This window comes from Saimiri boliviensis, chromosome 2 (genome assembly GCF_048565385.1).
Source record: "Saimiri boliviensis isolate mSaiBol1 chromosome 2, mSaiBol1.pri, whole genome shotgun sequence".
NCBI classification, from domain to species: Eukaryota; Metazoa; Chordata; class Mammalia; order Primates; family Cebidae; genus Saimiri; species Saimiri boliviensis.
The window spans coordinates 64,208,614-64,228,402 of NC_133450.1; the positions used below are offsets into that span (position 1 = coordinate 64,208,614).

At 40.3% G+C, this 19,789-nt stretch overlaps 1 protein-coding gene across 1 annotated transcript in view; it reads left to right on the top strand.

Annotated features, from left to right (window-relative positions):
- The window catches only part of CATSPERB (cation channel sperm associated auxiliary subunit beta), a 185,524-nt gene that overhangs the window by 115,813 nt on the left and 49,922 nt on the right, over positions 1-19,789 (top strand). The window contains 2 exon segments of the mRNA XM_074393468.1: positions 9,176-9,330; positions 11,836-11,990. Of these exon segments, the coding sequence (XP_074249569.1) occupies positions 9,176-9,330; positions 11,836-11,990 (310 nt within the window).

Below are 19,789 nucleotides of genomic sequence, written 5' to 3' on the forward strand. Positions count from 1 at the left end.
GCTGATGGATATTTGTATTGTTTCCATTTGGGGCTTATCATAAATAAGGCAGTGATTAGCATTTTTGTATACATCTCTTCTGGACATAATCTTTCTTTTCTCTTGGATGTATACCTAGGAATGGAATTGTTGCATCATTAAGTTTATATTTGTTTATCTTTTTGTGGAAAAAAAAAAAATCGTAAGTGCTGCCAACATTACTCCAAAGTGATTGTATCTATTTGCTCTTCCACCAGCAATGTGAAGGAGTTCCAGTTGATCCCCCTTCTAGTCAACACTTAATATTGTTAGTCTTTCTTTTCTTCTTCTTTTTTTGAGACAGGGTCTCACTCTCAGGCTGGAGTGCAGTAGCTTGAACACAGCTCACAGTAGACTCAGCCTTCTGGGCTCAAGTGATCCTCTCACCTCAGCTTCCTGAGTAGCAAGGACCACAGGTGCACTCCACCATGGCTTGGCTGATTTTTTTTTATTTTTTATAGTAATTTTGGTCTTGCCATGTTGCACAGCTGTTCTCAAACTTCTGAGCTCAAGCAGTCCTCCTGTCTTGGCCTCCCAAAGTACTGGGATTACAGGCTTGAACCACCATGCTCAGCCTAGTCTTTAAAATGTAAGTCATTATGATGAATGTGTAATGGTATCTTTTTTTTCAGACAGTCTTACTCTGTCACCCAGGATGGAGTACAGTGGTGCAATCTTGGCTCACTGCAAACTCTGCCTCTTGGGTTCAAACAATTCTCCTGCCTCAGCTTCCCAAGTAGCTGGGATTACAGGCACCCCCAACCAAGGCCAGGTAATTTTTTTTTTCTTTTGTATTGTTAGTAGAGACAGGTTTCACCATGTTGGTCAGGCTGGTCTCAAACTCCTGAACTCAAGTGATCTGTCCAGGCAGGCCTCCCAAAATGTTGGGATTACAAGTGTGAGCCACTGCATCCAGCCTAATGGTATTTCGTTGAAGATATAGTTTGCATGAGTAATAATGTCAAGCACATGTTTATATGTTCATTTTTATATTCTTTTTGCAAATTCTTTTCAAGTCTTTTTTGAATCAAATTTTGATTTGAGTTACTTTTCTTTTTTTTTTGAGTCACTTAATGATTTCTATGAGATTTTAATGTATTATGGACCTGATTTTTTGTTACAAATATGAATTGGAAATGTCTTCTTGTAATTAGTGGCTTGTCTTACATACTTTCTTCATGGTATCTTTTGAACAAAAATTATTAATTTTTTTTTTTTGAGATGGAGTCTCGCACTGTCACCAGGCTGGAGTGCAGTGGTGCAATCTTGGCTCACTGCAACCTCCAACTCCCTGGTTCAGAAAATTCTCCTGCCTCAGCCTCTCTAGTAGCTGGAATTACAGGCACGCACCACCTTGCCCAGCTAATTTTTGTGGTTTTTTTTTAGTAGAGATGGGGTTTCACCATGTTGGCCGGGATGGTCTCAATCTCCTGGTCTTGTGATCTACCTGCCTCAGCCTCCTAAAGTGGTGGGATTACAGGCATGAGCCACTGTACCCAGCCAATTATTAATTTTTAAAAGCTCAATTGGGGCCGGGCGTGGTGGCTCAAGCCTGTAATCCCAGCACTTTGGGAGGCCGAGGCGGGTGGATCACGAGGTCGAGAGATCGAGACCATCCTGGTCAACATGGTGAAACCCCGTCTCTTCTAAAAATACAAAAAATCAGCTGGGCATGGTGGCATATGCCTGTAATCCCAGCTACTCAGGAGGCTGAGGCAGGAGAATTGCCTGAACCCAGGAGGCGGAGGTTGCGGTGAGCCAAGATTGCGCCATTGCACTCCAGCCTGGGTAACAAGAGCGAAACTCCGTCTCAAAAAAAAAAAAAAAAAAAAAAAAGCTCAATTGATCAATCTTTCCTTTTATGATTAGTACCTTTTACTTCTTGTATTCTATTTAAGAATTCTTTGCCTTTCTCAAAGCTATGAAAATATGCTGTTTTATTCTGGAGATTGATTGTTTTAGATTTCATATACAGATCAAATGTAAAGTCTCTAATTTTATATATGTTACAAAGTGAGGTTCATTTTTTCCCTGTATAACTGCCAGAGCCTCTACTCTGGCCTTGAATTGAATATTCAAGGTCCTAAGCTTTTCTTTTAGTTTTGTAAGCTCTCCAGTATATCCATAAAAGTCATGCCACCCCACGATCTCTGTAAAAACCACAGTTGTTATTGTAATCAACTGCAACTACTCCACTGGACTGCCTCAAGTTTTACCCTTCCACAGATACTCCAACCCATGCTCTCCAAAGAGATGATCTAGTAATTGTGAAGCCCTTGCTTGCTATGGTTTGCCAGGCATAAGAGGTCATCTGTTCATTTATTAAGCATACAAGTAACTCAGTCCCAGAATCCCACCTCTATATTCTATGTCCTACGGACATTTTAGGTAAAAACACTGTTTCCTTTTTGGACCAGGCAGGAAACATAATTCCTCTCAGGTCTTTTAACCAAAGAACCTTTATAAGGATACTATTTGCAGAGGGTGGACATGGTTAAAGGGCACAACAGTGATATTAAAATATCCAGAGACTAGCAATGGGAGAAAGATGTTACAGTCTCTTTGCTTAGAGGGATAAGATAGGTAGATGACATATAGATAGATGGCATTCCTAAAGGCCAGTCAAAGCTGGAATGGAATAGGGACCACCCTTTAAGAGGTTAGTCTAGGAAGCTCACAGCCACCACAGAAACACACCACCAAAGCAAGAAGAAAGAGGGTGAAAACTACCTTAACTTCTGTCTCCTTCCCTTTTCTTAACTCCCGCTGCTGCATTTCATTTGCCAAACCCAATCAGGAGTCAACTGGAAATTGCACAAAGATTGCAGTTCATAGGAATCAGTCTTTCATTGCACCAAACAGGAAGGAGAAAGTCTGAGAGTGGATCTGGAGGAATGGCCAAATAGAGAATAAACAGCACATATTGTGAAACAAAATCAAAATAGACCTAGCAAGGTAATGTTAGAAACAGTGAAAACAATCAACACCCAAGAAAACTTGTCAATAAAAATTATAAATATAAACTATAGAAACGTATCCAGATGTAGAATGAAGAAGTAAGTGGAAAGAATCTAAAATAATAAATATAGATGCTAACGATTCAGAAACTACAAATGTAGGAATTTCTAGTGATGAACAGAAATGGTGGATGTATGTTTCTGTCTTTTATCTACAGTTCCTGGCACAGTATAGCCCTCTGATAGAAATGGTTGGATAGATGGATTAATAAATACAAAAAAATTGAAAGAGTAAAGGAAACCAAAATCAATAATGACATTAATTTTTTAATTAAAAAAAAGCAAAACAAACTAATACTAAAAGCAAAAACACTCTTCTAAATTATTTGAAATGAAAAATGTAAATCAATTTTAAAGCAACAAAAATCAAGCCAGCCTTGGATTCTTCTGCTGCAACAATGCCTCTCGCATTTTCTAATATAGAACCTCCAAAAAAAATTAGTTTCACCTAAGAATTTGTAACCAACTCAACTCATTATTCATATTCATTCTCTAAAAGAAAACATAGAATTCTTCTACAACAAATTATGGTGATTTCTCATGACACTGGCTTTACTGATAAACATATGTCCTATTGCTTTGTTTTCTTCTCTGCACTCACAATAACTTTGTTTCTATGCCAAATTTTAAAGTAATATTTTTGAAAGCACTTTAAGCAGCAGTCAAACTCAACATGTATTGCACCAATGATCCAGGAAACTCAATTAAAGTGATGACAGTATAAATGACTGCGACAAAGTACCTGCATGGGTAGGCAATTGACCACTATGGTTTGAGTGCCCTCTGGCTGACAATGATTGTAAGACACACCAACTACAGGACGTGTCTCAATTACCCAGCTGTTAACAATGTGAAACAAGTGTCTCTTGCCATGTTTATCCACAAAATATAGCATATTGAACCTTAGCAATTACATCAGCAAAGTGTTGCTACTGAAATCAGCTCACAGGAGCATAAGAAAAAACCTGACTACACGTGATTCAGAGGAAATAATCACAACTATTATTGACACAAAAAAACACAGTGAGTCTCTCAGAACCGCATAAAATAATCAAGAATTTAAAAGGTTAGGGGAATAACAAAAAGTTAAAACCAAGAAAGCCAAAATTTTGCCATCCCTAAAAGGCAGTCCAAAATACTATCTCTTTATCTGAGTTTAACTTTACATGGAGTTAGGATATTTTTTGGAATCCTTTATTGTGATCATTCATGGAATTTTAAAAAATGTGCATGCTGGTGGTCTTCTGTAGTCCCAGCTACTCAGGAGTCTGAGACAGGAGAATCACTTGAGCCTGGGAAGCGGAGGTTACAGTGAGCCGAGATCGTGCCACTGCACTCCAGCATGGGTGACAGAGTGAAACTCTGTCTCAAAAAAACAAAAAACAACAACAAGAAAAAAACATGTATACATTACAAGTTTTAAAAAGCAAAAGAAGGCTGGATGTGGTGGCTCATGCTTGAATTCCAGAACTTTGGGAGGCCAAGGTGGGAGCATCGCTTGAGCCCAGGAGTTCAAGACCAACAGGCAACATAGCAAGACTCAATACCTACACACACACACACACACACACACATACACACACACACACACATTTAAGTTTGCATATGTGTATTAAAGCAAAGGAAACAGAATAACCCTTAAAAAAAAGATATAAAAAAGAAAGAAGACAAACCTGAAAATGTACAAAGCACAAAATAGAATAACCAAAAGTAGAGCTGGTCTACAGTTATCACCATAAATGTTATGGATTCACTTATTCAGCAGCATTTATTCAGTACCTCATATAGGCCAGGTACTGTTTCAACCACTAAGGGTACAGCAGTCTTTTTTCCTATGGAACTTATACACTTGTCAGAAGAGACTAATAATTAACAAGTAAATCAAAATAGGCTGTATATAAGATAAATGCTACACAGGAAAAAAAAAAATAATAATAAGGTAAGGTGAATAGGAAGTGCCAAGTGAAGGGTGTGCTGTGTGGCTGTAGTGTAGCATGTATTGTGGCCAGGGTGAGCGACCCTGAAGCAGATGAGGGAATGAGCAGGTATCTGAGGGTAACTTACATTTCTCCATTAAAGACAGAGTCTCATTTTGGATTTTAAAATCTTGAAATATGTTGCCAGGACTGAAAAACTTAAAGCTTAAGTGGAGAGAAAAAAATATAATTAAAGATTCAAACAAATATGCCAAACACGCTGGGAGAGAAAACAGAGGCAGAAATGTTAATATTCACACAGAGCAAGTGTTTTAGGCTGAAAGTATTCAATAAATAAAGTTCTTTCTGTGATAAAATATAAATAGTAAAAATATATCGTTATTGAATCAATGCCCTAAAATAATATAGTATCTTGTAAATATAAAAAACTGAACTATAAGGAACATGAGAAGAAATCAACTGACGTGCCAAAGTAGAATACATTTGAAATGGACTGTGTTCAGTCTTTTCACATAAAGATCAAGATAAAAGTATAAGGCAGGCATCCCCAAACTACGGCCCACGGGCCACATGCGGCCCCCTGAGGCCATTTATCTGGCCCCCTGCCGCACTTCAGGAAGGGGCACCTCTTTCATTGGTGGTCAGTGAGAGGAGCACAGTATGTGGCGGCCCTCCAACGGTCTGAGGGACAATGAACTGGCCCCCTGTGTAAAAAGTTTGGGGATGCCTGGTATAAGGGAATATTCCATGTAGAGGAATTAAGACATTGTGTTGAAATATATGGCACATGTAGTATACTATAGCTAAATTATAAGTTTCCTAGGGATGACTCATTGATGATGAGACCATAAAGGTAAGCTGAACTCAGTTTTCCATTTGAGTCAAGCTAAAGAATTTCATCATGCAACTAAGGGAGTATTAACATAATGACATTTGTATTTTAGAAAGATCATATAGGGGAATATAATGGAAAATGTGAGATTTTAGGCCAAGTGGTACATTAATAAGAGGCTATTTTAAAAGTTTACGTGTGATGATGAGGATCTGGATTAGAAGAGTGGCCACAAATATGGAGAAAACAATGGAAAATTATGAATGAAAGCCATGGGAATTTGTGAAGGATTGGCTGTAAATAGACAGAAGTGGGTATAGTCAAGAGTTATGCATAGGGCAACTGGATGAGTAATGACACAATGAACATCATCCATAGAACATAGAATCCAAGGGACTTCCATTTCCAATTGTGACATCACTTTACTGCTGGGAATAATTTATCTAACAAAATGCTTAGATAAACTATTTTTTAAATTGATAACCTGAGGCTGAGCATGGTGGCTCACACCTGTAACCTCAGCACTTTGAGAGGCCAAGACAGGTGGATCATGAGGTCAAGAATTCGAGCCTGACCAAAATGGTGAAACCTTGTCTCTACTAAAAGTACAAAAATTAGCTGGGCATGGTACATCTGTAATCCCAGCTACTCAGGAGGCCAAGGCAGGAGAATCATTCGAACCTGGGAGGTAGAGGTTGCAGTGAGCTGAGATTGTACCACTGCACTCCAGCCTGGGTGACAGAACAAGACTCTGTCTCAGATAGATAGATAGATAGATAGATAGATAGATAGATAGATAGAGAACCTGAAAAGCTAATAGAAACAACCAGGCCAAAATCTAAGGGAAAACAAAAACTTAGTTTGGCTCTGTGTCCCCAACCAAATCTCACCTTGAATTGTAGCTCCCATCATCCCCATGTGTTGTGGGAGGGACCTGGGGGGAGGTAATTTAATCATGGGGGCAGGTCTTTCCCTTGCTGTTCTGGTGGTAGTGAATAAGTCTCACAAGATCTGATGGTTTTGTAAAACGAGTTCTGTTGCATAAGCTCTCTTGCTTGCTACCATGTAAGATGTTACTTTGCTCCTCCCCAGCCATGTGAAACTGTGAGTCAATTAAATCTCTTTCCTTTATAAATTACCCAGTCTCAGGTACATCTTTATTAGCAGCACGAGAACAGGCTAATACACTTGGAGAGGTAAGCAGGGCTCACAGTGCTAAAGTCCTTTTGACCTGAAGAGATTTACAAATTCCTGCAAACTTACACTTTGAATTTGGAAGACTAATATGGCCCTGAGTCTACCCAGGTAGTGAGAATGATAGATGGTGTGCCCCACCATACACCAGAACCCCTAAGGGCTCTACCCTTAGGATAACGATGAATCGGAGGTAAATCCATACACACTCACAGACATCCCCAAGGAATACAACAAAGTCATCTTGTTGTTAAGTGGGTAGGAAAAGAAAAAGAGAGAAAAAAAACCTGTCTGAGAGGTTATGGCTATTGGAAGGCCTCTATGAGATTTGTAGCCCTGCTTTGCATTGTCTGGGATTACAGGTGCCCACCACCACACCCAGCTAATTTTTGTATTTTTAGTAGAGACGGGGTTTCACCAAGTTGGCCAGGCTGGTCTTGAACTCCTGCCCACAGGTGATCTGCCTGCCTCAGCCTCCCAAAGCATTGGGATTCCCACCGCTCCTGGCCATTCATGATTTTTTAAACAAACGCTTATTAAAGCAAGAACAGAAGGTAACTTTAAGAGTATCTAGGGGGGGAAAGAAGCTATAACAAATATCCAATCAGATTTTACAATAACACACCAAAAGTTTTTGCTATGGCATCTACCACTACCTCTATTCATCATTGTATTGGAGGGCTGAATTAGCCTAGACAGGCAAGAACAATGTATTAAAAGTATAAGGTTGGAGAGGAAGGAGGATAGCTGTTTCTGTAACAGATTATCTAATTGCGGACATAGACAACCTCAGGCTGGTATAGCTGGAGCAGAGTAAGCATCACAGAAAGTCACAAACAATAAGTCAGAGAGGGACTGGAATTCAGACCACGGTGGCCTTTGGAGGGCATTGCAAGGACTTTGACTCTTACTGAGAGACAGGTTGAAGCCATGGAGAGTTTTGATGAGGGGAGTGGATGAAGCGACTTAACATTTTAAAAGTGTTACTTTGGATGCTTTTTTTGAGAATAGACTGAAGGGAGCTATGGGCAGAATCACGGAGACCAATTGGGAGACACGAGAGAGATGACAGTGGCTTGTACAGGGTGATAGTGGTGACAGAGGTGAGAAGTGGATGGAGTCTGTATATTATGAGGCTAGAGTTAATAGGATTACTGATGGATTAAATACAGGGTGTGAGAAAGAGGAATTAAGAATGACACCGAGGCTTTTGGGGCTGAGCAGCAGCAATCATGCAGCTGCCATTAATGAAGGTGAGGCAGGCTGGGGCTGGAGGAGGTTTGCATGAGGATCAGGAGCTCAGTCTGGAATGAGTTCACTCTGAGAGGCCCAACCAACATCAGATGAAGCTGCTGGAAGGCAGTCAGCTATGTAAGTCTAGACTTCAGGGAACAGCACTAGACAGTAGGCTTAAATTTGGGAATTATCCACCTAAAGATGGATTTAAAATCCTAAAACTGAGTGAGATCTCCAAAGATAGAGAAGAAATCTAAAAGCTGAGTCCTAGGACACTCCAATGTGTAGAAAAAACTAGGAGAACCTGAGCCAACTGGGTGGGTTTGGGTGGGGTGCAGTGTGCAGAAATTAGCCTTCTTCATCCTGAGCCATGATCTTTCACTCTAGCTCCTTCCAAGGGAGGGGACCCTGTCTCAAGACCAGTGTCTGTTTGGCTAAGTGAATGGTGCTGCACCATCTGACTACTGACAGTGCCTCTCAACGTGGTGTCCTAAGGATAAGAGAACCACAGGATGTCCAGTTTGGTTCAACGTATTAATCTTAGTATTACTTAGTGACACAATGTCTACTGATGATTCCCCTTGCCTTCCTAAGGGTTGTTTTCTCACTGCCTTTTACTTCTTCAGGAATCTGATTTGCTGGTAATAGGAAGAGAAACCAATACTACAGACACCTAACCTCTTTTCTTCTAGATCTCTTAATTAAACATCCCCTCTGTTTATTTCTTCACCTACTTCAGTGAACAGGTTCTGTAATGACATGGAGTCTGGAGAAGACTTCCCAGGGACTTAACAACTATCATTCATTTTCCTAATTCAGACGTCTCAGGGCCCTACTTCCACCTGTTAGTTTAAATGAAGATGTCTTTACAAGGTATGGTATTAACATTTTTCGGCTTCTATTATATCAGTATCAAGACACTTCTCTCTATTTCCTAATAGGAGTAGGAAGATACAGTGCAGCTGGAAGTGTTAATGATAGAATTTTCACTTTATACTATGACCAGTTGGGGTTCCTACATAAGCTGACTCCAGGTCACTTTGAGGCCAGTGGACCACCTGCAGCCTTTGGACGTTTCAGAAGTCTTTTTGGGCAGGTCAGTATATAATACATTAAAACAATTTGCCTCATTTTAAGAATAGATGCCACATTCAATACACAGAATAATGGGAAAGTATTTTCATTGGGACAAATTCATTAATGCAGTTTGCTCTATTTAACGAAAGGAAAAACCTCTATGTGCCACCAACATCTCCACATCTTCTTCCAAGTCCCATATGGGGCTATATAGCTTCAGTTCCACCTAGAATACCTTCATGCAAATATCTTCACAGCAGATCACCACTAGACATTCTAAGCTAGAACCATTATTCCCAGCCCAGGCCAAGGTAGGGTTGATTCTCTACCTCCTAAAGTTGGCCCTGAAGAAACATGGATTGTGATGCCAGGCGCCATGGTGCATGCCTGTAATCCTAGCACTGTGGGAGGCCGAGTGGGTAGATTGCCTGAGTCCAGGAGTTGGAGACTAGCCTGGGCAACGAGGTGAAGCCCCATCTCTACAAAAGAATACAAAAATTACCCTGGTGTGGTGGTAGTCCCAGGCTATTCGTCTGTAGTCCCAGCTTCTCAGGAGGCTGAGGCGAGAGGATCACTCGAACCTGGGAAGTTGAGGCTGAAGTGAGCTGTGATCATGCCACTGAACTCCAGCCTGGGCAACAGAGTAAGACCCTGCCTCAAAAAAGAAAAAAAAAAAAAAAAAAAAGGAACATGAGCTGTGATCTACCTTTCTTTTTTCCTTCCTATTAGCCCTGCCCCCTGGTTTCTTCTTTTTCTAGTGACAACATAAAAAGGAGTTCTCTTCTTTACAGATGACACTTAATACAGGTTTTTATAATATTTAATGTGTAATATGCTACTAGTGAAAATAGCTCATCCTCGGGCACCAGTTATAAAAATGGACACTCTCAAACCATCAGCAAATTATCAAATATTTTTGACTGGGGTTAGTAAAACCTGCCCATTGACTTAAAGGAAATGGAACAAAGGATGAATCTGGTTTTAAAAGATCATTCCAATTACCAGGTCAAAACTGCAGTTAAGAGGATGGTGTGTTAGCTTTCCCTGTCTGAAATATGCATAGAGAATAAGGATTGGAACTTTCATGAGAGAGTTAAGATACCACCATGTGACTCCCTGTGTCTTTGCTCAAGTCTGGGGTGTGGATTCCACATTTATACAAAGTGAATGATGTGAGCAAGAGGATAGAACTAACCAAAAAAAAAAAAGGATTTACCTCAATTTTTCACCAATTTCACAATTTGTAGGAAGTATCTTAGTTCCCTTATGTGAAAGTTTAGATTATTAAAAGAAGAAAAACCTACAAGAATTTGTATACTCAGGCCAAGTTTGAGGAAGCCACACTCAACAACATCACTTCCCTCTCCACAAAGAAACTATGCATGCATTCTCTCTGGATAAAGTAAAATAATCACTAGCTCTTACTACAGTGTTGGAGCTCTTAATTTTTATAACAACTATTTATTCCTATTTCACTTATGAGGAAAGTGAGGCACAGAGAGGCTGGTTAGTTACTGGGATTAGACATCTATCCCAGGGAACTGGCCTCCCTGGGGCCTATGCTCTCAGCCGCCCTGCTGCCTTCCACTGGGCTTGCATACTTTCCCTAGGATATGCTTGCCACTCACAGACTACAATGTCATACAGAATTATAAAAGTTTTAGCCATTTCAGTGATTTTCAAGAGTCCTCAAGCCATTTGGTTCAGTCCCACATTTATTTTCCTGGCATCTATTTCCCATTTCTCCTAGGTGCATTTCCAAAATTCAGTAACTAGGAAAATAGGCATGACAGAAGATGAGCCTTGGAGGCATGATGGGATGGCTGTGTCCCCAGCCAGTCTGCACGATCTACCACCCACACCTTGTCTCATAGCAACAAAGTCAACTCCAACATCCCCTTTCGGGATGTCCCTACCTCTTTTCTCTCCCCTGAAGCTTCCCCAGGCAGGACAGGGTCAGGATCGGAGAAAGGTGTGTTGAAAAGAAAGCCCTGTAGATCAGAAATCTAGGCAAGAAGTGCCTGGGTAGACTGCAGGGGGAGGTCTGTGAGTTAGGAAGGGAGAATGGCATATGCTGCCAGTTTGGAGACTCAGAAGGCAGCTGTCCAGAGTCTCCAGCACGAGATCGGGAGCAGTAAGTGAGGACAGGGATTTCACAGGCCTTTTCCTAAATAAAACTCCAAATAAGAACCCAGTTCTAAAATCTGCATCTCCAGGCTCCTCCTACACACACACCATGTGAATCAAGTTTCCGTGTACCCTTTTGCTCCAACCATCCACGAAGGGCACAGGAATCTTACACCAAATCTTATTCATCAGAACTTCCATTCCTCCTTAACAGGAAAATACTTCTTCCCATGCACACACATGGATACTCCAACAGAACATGTTGATGTATTTCCTCAGTTGATAAATAAACCAGTATTGTTTTCACGTGAACTGGAAATAAATCTGTGACTTGCCTTTTGTCACAATCGAAGTATAAAGTAGTGTAAATATAGTATTCTTTTTTCTCTGGTTCTAGCCTCCAGATATGGGCTTTGAGACTGCGCTTGCCCCACAGCACACCACCTTAGATGAAATGATCTTTTTCGCGTATGTCCCTGAGAACGAACCCCAGGAAACGATCTACAGCAAGAAGTTCACCAATATACACTATGGAAAAGTGATCCACTCCGGGTAATGATTTGCATATATTTAGATGGCATATCGGTTTCTAGAATCTACTTTTTAAATTTTTTTGAGATAGAGTCTTGCTCTGTCACCCAGGCTGGAGTGCAGTAGAGGGATGACAGCTCACTGCAGCCTCAGCCTCCCAGGCTCAAGCAATCCTCTGGCCTCAGCCTCTAGAATAGCTGGCACTACAGGCACACACCACCACGCCTGGCTAAGTTTTGTGTTTTTTTGTAGAGATGGGGTTTCACCATGTTGCCCAGGCTGGTCTCGAACTCCTGGACTCAAGGGGCTCACCACCTCAGCTTCCCAAACTGCTGAGGTTACAGGTATGAGCCATCACACCTGGCCAATAGAATCTAAATTTTTGGATCTACTTTTTTGAATAATTTTCTTGGCCAAATAGAGTAAGTCTTTTTTGACAACCCACAAGGCCAAATACGTTTATAGACTCCAAGATGTCTTGCATGATGCCCCAGTTTTAGAAACCTAGAACCATTTATATCAGTGCCATCAGGCCAACCTATAAATATGTATGTCTCTTGAGTATCAAAAATATTCTGGACTACACTGGATACTCCCTGTCCACAGAGTTTACTTACATGACAACTCTTGTACATCCTAGAAACCAACACATCTAATGTAGTGGAGGCTATCTTTTATGAAATATTGCATGACACAATATACAGAATACTCAGAAATGCTTACTTCTAACATCTCAGTAAGAGTCAATAACGCTTAAAGCTACTTTTAAGGCCTAATAACTCTTATTCAGAATATAAATTCTGGCTGGGTGCCACAGCTCACGCCTGTAATCCCAGTACTTTGGAGGCTGAGGCCGGCAGATCCATTGAGGCCAGGAGTTGGAGACCAGCCTGGCCAACATGGCAAAATCCCATCTCTACTAAAAATAAAAAACATCAGCCAGGTGTGGTGGCTGACATCTGTAATCCCAGCTACTGGGAAGGCTGAGGCACAATAACTGCTTGAACCCAGGAGGCTGAGGTGGCAGTGAGCCGAGATTGCTCCATTGTGCTCTAGCCTGGTTGACAGAATGAGACTCTGTCTCAAAAAAAAAAAAAAAAAAAAAGAATATGAATTCTGTAACCCCCAAATCTACCAACTAAAAAGAAATAATTTCAACAATTTCAGATTACCAGAAACTCACTGCTATGGTCTAAATATCCATTTTCCCCAAAAAATTCACATATGGAAATCCTAACCCTCAAGGTGGTAGGTGACTAGGTCATGAAGACTCTGCCCTCATGAAGGGAATTAGTGCCCTTATAAAAGAGACCCCAGAGAGCTAGGTAGGCCCTTCCACCACTGGAAGGACTGAAGGACAGAGCCAGCTAGGCTCTTCCACCATCGAAGGACACACGTAGAAGACACCATCTATAAACCATAAAGTGGACCCTCACCAGATACCAACTCTGCTGGCACCTTGATCTCAGACTTTTCAGCCTCTAGAGCTGTGAGAATAAATTTCTGCTGTTTATAGACTACCTGGTTTGTGGTATTTTGTTATAGCAGCCCAAATAGACTAAGATACTCACCTTGTCTCAAAGTGGTGGACTCTCTTCTTATACCAGGTTGGAATCTGTATATTATAAGTGTTTGGGGCTGTCAATACATATCTTGTCCCACAGCTAACAATATCTTGCACCATGAGGCAGCTCACTCCAAAGTGGAGGGGAACGTGGGCATCAGACCTAATATAATAAACGTCAGCAGTATTTTTTTCTCATGAGGATTGTATAAATTTGTCTCTAACAAAGTGGCAGTGATCTCTAGAATTATTTTTTGCGCTAGGTGGATCTTGTATGTGTGACATTCCAGATCAGTTAGTTTGTGTTTATGTAGGTGTTTTTCTGTAGAAAACCTACAGAATCACTTTTCAATATTTTAATATTAATATGATTAATATTATCCAAATATTAATATTAATTTCTTATATTCTAATTATTTTTAAAAGCATATGCTCATTCTCTTAAGGATCAGAATATTTAAAAACCAGAAGAGCACAATCTATAGTGAGATTCAGTAACTTTGCTCTGTTTGCACAGAAACTAGGGAATGGGTAGCTTCAAGGCAGGAAATACGAGCAAAGCGAGGGTCAGAGACCTGAAGAGCAAGTGGAACTTCGACTGGGCAGTTGAAGAATTTGGGAGCCCAGTGTTCTCAAGCCTGCAGGAGGCCAAAGGCAGTTATTCAGGTAGTCAGGGTGAAAGGCAGAGCAAGCCATTCCCTTACTCCACCAATCACCATTGAACACTGATGACCAGTAAGGCACTGTGGTGGGTGCTGCAACACAGTGGTGAGCATGACATTCAAGCACCTCATTCCATGACCTTATATTCTAGCCCAGAAGGAGACAAGTACGTGATTACACTTGACTAAGTCTGCCAAAGGGGCATATAGAGCATTGAGAGATTATTTTCCTGGGGCTGGAGCCCTTCTTTGGAGAATCCTAGGTTTCTCCTGGAATAACACCCAACTTCCTTACCGGAACTCAAAAAGCCCCACTGACCCGGCTCCACTCTCTCGAGTGACCTCTGTTTTGTTCACTGCAGTGAAGTCACTCTGCTTTAACTTTGGTTTCTGTAACACATCCTGCTCCATTTGGCCTGGAGGACTTTGAGCATGCTGTTCCTCTTAGCCTGGAACGTTCCCCCAACTACCACTCTCTTCCTTCACCTTGTTCTTCTGGTCTTTTCTTAAGCCTCAGAGTTTGGGTGAAAGAAGAGAGGTGAGGTAAAGGAGCAAGAAGTCCTCCTGTTGGAGACCTCCAGAGTCTTTGGCATGGGCAAGGCCACTCTTGCAGCTCGTGACAACTACTCCCACCCAGCCAGCCCCTGGAATTCTATCACCGGGTTGGGGGCCCGTTGCCCTTTCAGCAGTCCTTCTGGGCAGCAATTTTTTTTTCTTTCCTGCCTCCCTTCCACCCCACACGACCTTGTTTCTCAGAGATAAGCATTGTCTTGGATTTTATGTTAACAACTTTTAAAGTTTTGCTTTAGAGCTTTAACACTAGTTTTGTAAAATGTATGACTTGCCTTTTTCAACATTATGCTTTTGAAATTACTCAATATTGATATGTGATCTGTAATTCAATCACATAAATATGCTACAATTTATGTAGCTATTCTCCTATATTGTATTGGAATCATGTTAAATTCTTTCCTCCCTCCCTCCCTCCCTCCCTTCCTTCCTTCTTTCCTTCCTTCCTTCTTTCCTTCCTTTTTTTCTCTCTCTTTTTTTCTTTCATTTCATTCAACAGGGTCTCCCTCTGTCACCCAGGCTGGAATACAGTGGTGTAATCATGACTCACTGCAGCTTTGACCTACCTGGCTCAAGTGATCCTTCCACCTCAGCCTCCTGAGTATCTGAGACTACAGGCACACACAAGCAACCATGCCCAGCTAGTTTTTGTCATTTTTTTTCTTTTCTATTTTTTTTTTTTTTTGGTAGAGATGATATTTTGCCATGTTGTCCAAGCTGATCTTGAACTCCAGGGCTTAAGTCATCTTCCCACCTTGGCTGCCCAAAATGCTAAGATTACAGGTGTGAGCCACCCCACCCAGCTTCTCAATTTTACCTATGTAGAATTGATGTGTCTAGTGTAAACTGGGAATCCAGTTTTTCTTTTTTTTTTTAACCTAGGTAATCTATTATCGACACAAGCCCCTCTTTCCCCCACTGATCTGCAGCACTGCCCTATGATATATCCTAGTCCCGTGTATGCATTGGTCTGTTCCTGTCCTCTCTTCTGTTTCACTGGTGTATTTGTCTTCTCTGTGACACACTGACTAAATGACTCTAATTATGAAACTTGTATGAATAACCCCCTCCCCCTGCCTTTTCTTGGCTTTTGGTCTTCCATTTATATGTTAAGACTCAGCTTGCTGAGTTCCATTAAGAAAAATAAAACCCCCAAAACCTGGTAATATAAATTACCTCTTGCAACCAAATTCTGCCTTATATCACTGTTAGATAGATCCTGGGTGGGAATTTCATGCTCTTCCCCTGGTAGTAAGAGAATTCTTAGTTCTCTTAGAATTTTAGGACCAAGACAGATTCCTGATTCTTCCTAAGGGGTAGAGGTTATTATTTTCATCCTTCCCTCCTCTGAGACATGTCTTTCCCTGGGCCCTGTGGGTGAGTGTACCTTTACTTCTTCCCTGGCAGTAGGTAAAAGCTTTTGCTTTATAGGGGAAAAGGGTGAGAGAATGAGGGAAGACTTCTGTGCCAGAACCCTCCTGATGCCCCCCTAACCCTCAGCCACTGATCAGCTCTTTTGAGGCCTGTGTGCAAAAGCATCTAATGCCCAACCTCTTGTGGTTTAAGGCTTTTACTTCCTATGAAAGAAGGCTCAGGGAAGTAGGTGATGTTTCAGGGCTGTTTCCTCCCAACCTCTGATACCCACAAACTACCTGCACCTCCACTGTGGGCTGTCTCTGGTCTATTGCTCTGCCTCAGTCTTTGCCTCATGCCTTCAAGGGAAGCCTGTGGGGTTTGCGAGTGAGTGCAGATTGCCATTTGTCAGGGCCCAAGCACTTCCAGACTCACAGACTAGCACATAGCAGGCCTTTGGCCCTTTTCTTTTCTTTTCTTTTCTTTTTTTTTTCTTTTTAGAGATGGGGTTTCACCATGTTGGCCAGGATGGTCTCGATCTCTTGATCTCGTGATCCGCCTGCCTCGGCCTCCCAAAGTGCTGGGATTACAGGCAGAAACCATCGTGCCCGCCTTTGGCCCTTTTTTACAACTTCAGCTAATTCTTACTTGCTCCTGTTGTGGCCAGCACTGTTTTTCCTTCCCATGCTCTTCCATAGGTGACACTGTCCTGGTGTTCAGTCTCTCCTTGGAATGGCTCATTGCTCTGGATTTCAGGTCACTTGGTTATCTCGTGACCTTAGTTCTCTGACGAGCTAGAGAAAACTCATGACTTTATACTTTATCTACTTTTTGTTTTCTTTTCTTTTTCAATTTCATCTTTCTGCATCTAAAGCAAAACCAGACATCTTAGGATTGCCTTTTGTAGAGTAATCTTCTATCTTTCAAATTTGCTAAATTCTCTTAATCATTCTAGTGCTTTTTCTGCATATTCTCTTGGGTTTTGGAGTCGAAAAATTTAAATTTAAAAATTTAAATTTAAATTTTTTTACGTTTCAATAGCTTTAAGAGTACAAGTGCATTTTGGTTACGTGGGTGAATTGTGCGGTGGTAAAGTCTGGATTTTTGGTGTACCCATCACCCAAGTCGTGTACATTGTACCCAGTAGGTAGTTTTTCCCCCCTCACGCCTCCCACCCTTCCTTCTTCTGAGTCTTTACTATTCTCTATACCCCTCTGTATTCCTTCACATACCCATAGCTTAGCTCCTACTTATAGGTTAGAACATGCTGTATTTGGTTTTCTGTCCCTAAGTTGCTTCACCAAGGTTAATGGCCTTCAGTTCAAAAGACGTTATTTCATTATTTTGTATGGCTGAATAGTATTTCATGGTATATATATACATGTATATATATACCACCTCTTCTTTATCCACTCATCAGCTGATGGCACTTTGGGTGATTCCATGTCTTTGCAATTGTGAATTATGCTACAATAAGCAATACATGTTCAGGTGTTTTTTAAAAATATAATGACTTCTTTTCCTTTGGGTAGATACCCAGTAGTCGGATGACTGGATTGAATGGTAAATCTATTTTTAATTCTTTGAGAAGTCTCCATACTGTATAAATATTTTTAAGTAGATAATCATATTACCTGCCAGTACAATTGATCCTTGAACAACGTGGGTTTAAACTGTGCAGGTCCACTTATACTTGGAATTTTTTCTGCCTCTGCTACCCCTGAGTCAGTAAGACCGCCTTAGCCTACTCAATGTGATGATGACTAGGATGAAGGCCTTTATGATGATCCATTCCACTTAAGAAATAATCATTGTATTTTCCCTTTCTTATGATTTTCTTAATAACGTTTTTTCCTGTAGCTTACTTTATTATAAGACTACATTGTGTAAGACATACAACATACAAAATATGTGTTAATCAGCTGTGTATATTATTGGTAAGACTTCCAGTCAACAATAGCCTACTTATAGTTAAATTTGGGGGGAGTTAAAAGTAATTTTCATCTGCACAGGGAGTTGGCCTCCCTAACCTCTGCATTGTTCAAGGGTCAACTATAATTTGTTTTGTTTTTTCCTTAACATTTCTTAGCCTCTTAAAGCTTTTTCCTGTTACAGTGGCTAGGACTTCCAATACCTTGTTAAATCAAAGATAATGGAATTATTGTTGTTCCTGACTTTAAATATATATATTTTTTAAGCATTTCATAGTTTTTTAAACACTTTATCATTTAAAGAAATTTATCTATTTTTCTAGTTTAAGAGATTTGGTGTTTGGGGTTTTAAATTATTGTTTCTCCTATATCTATTGAGCTTATCTACAGAATTTTTTCCTTTAACTTTTTATTTAACATTGTAAATTATATTGTGAATTTAATGTTGAACCAACTTTAAAGTCCTGGAATGTACCTATCTTGTCATTGTGTATTATCTATTTTCATACAATACATTTCTGGACTCCGTTTGCTAATATTTAGGATTTAAACACCTATGTTCATGTGGGAAGTTTGCCTGTAATTTTTCTTTCTCATGTTGTCCTTCTGTGGTTCTGTTAACAAGATTATATTAGCCTCATAAACAATTATTTTTTATTTTCTGGAAGAGTTTAAGACTGGAATATTTTTTCCTTGAAAATTTGTTTTTTGAAATTGTTTGAAATTTACTTTATGGCCTAGAACTAGGCCATCCATTATGATCGATTTCAGTAAATAATTTTGTATGGGAGGCAGAATTTTACATCTATCCCCTTGGAGTTTTTTGGCTGAGCCTGAGAATTAAACTGACATAAGACAGATTAACAGGAGAAGAGCACACACATTTATTTAATGTAAGTTTTATGTGACATGGGAGCCCGCCTAAAGTAATGAAGACCCCCAAAGAAGCAGTTAGAGTTGAACACGAATATACTGTGTTGAATAAAAAGTAGTAAGTTGTGAAAATGTGACAAGGCTAGGGGGCTTGGGCTAGGGTAGTTAACTGTGAAGTGGCTGGGAAGATAAGGGTTAGTTGAACAAGGTGTGTTTGTACAGATTTCGCTTGGCTTTGGCCTCTGGCTCTGGTAATAAAAACAATGTCCTTCTCCAGGTGCCAGGAGGACACCTTTTACATGGGAGTTTTATCTCCTGCCTTTAGGTAGGTCAGAGTGTCCTTCCTACATTTGCTGTTGTGTGTGTGTGTGTGTGTTTTTTTTTAAGTGACTTTAACTCAATCAATAGGCTCGAGCAGATGTTTTGTGGTGGTGTGTTCTGAATGTCTTCCTATTGCATGCAATATTAATATTTATTTGTTAGATTAATCCTGTTCTTTGTGATATTACAATTTTCTATATTCTTAATGATTTTTTTTCTGCTTGATCTATCAATTATTGAGAGAGTTGCATTAAACTTTCCTACTGTGTACATTGATTTGTCCATTTTTAAATTATAGTTGTGTCAATTTTGCCTTGTATATTTTGAGATCGTTATTAGGTACATGTAATTTTAGAATAGTCACATCCTCATGATCAGTTGAACATTTTATTGGTATTTAGTGACTGTTTTCATCATTATAATGCTTTTTTGTATTACAGTGCCTTTTTTTATGCTTTTTTCAACCATTTTAAAGTGTACCATTCTGTAGCATGAAATTCATTCACATTGTTGTACAACCATCATCACCATCAATCTCTAGAATTT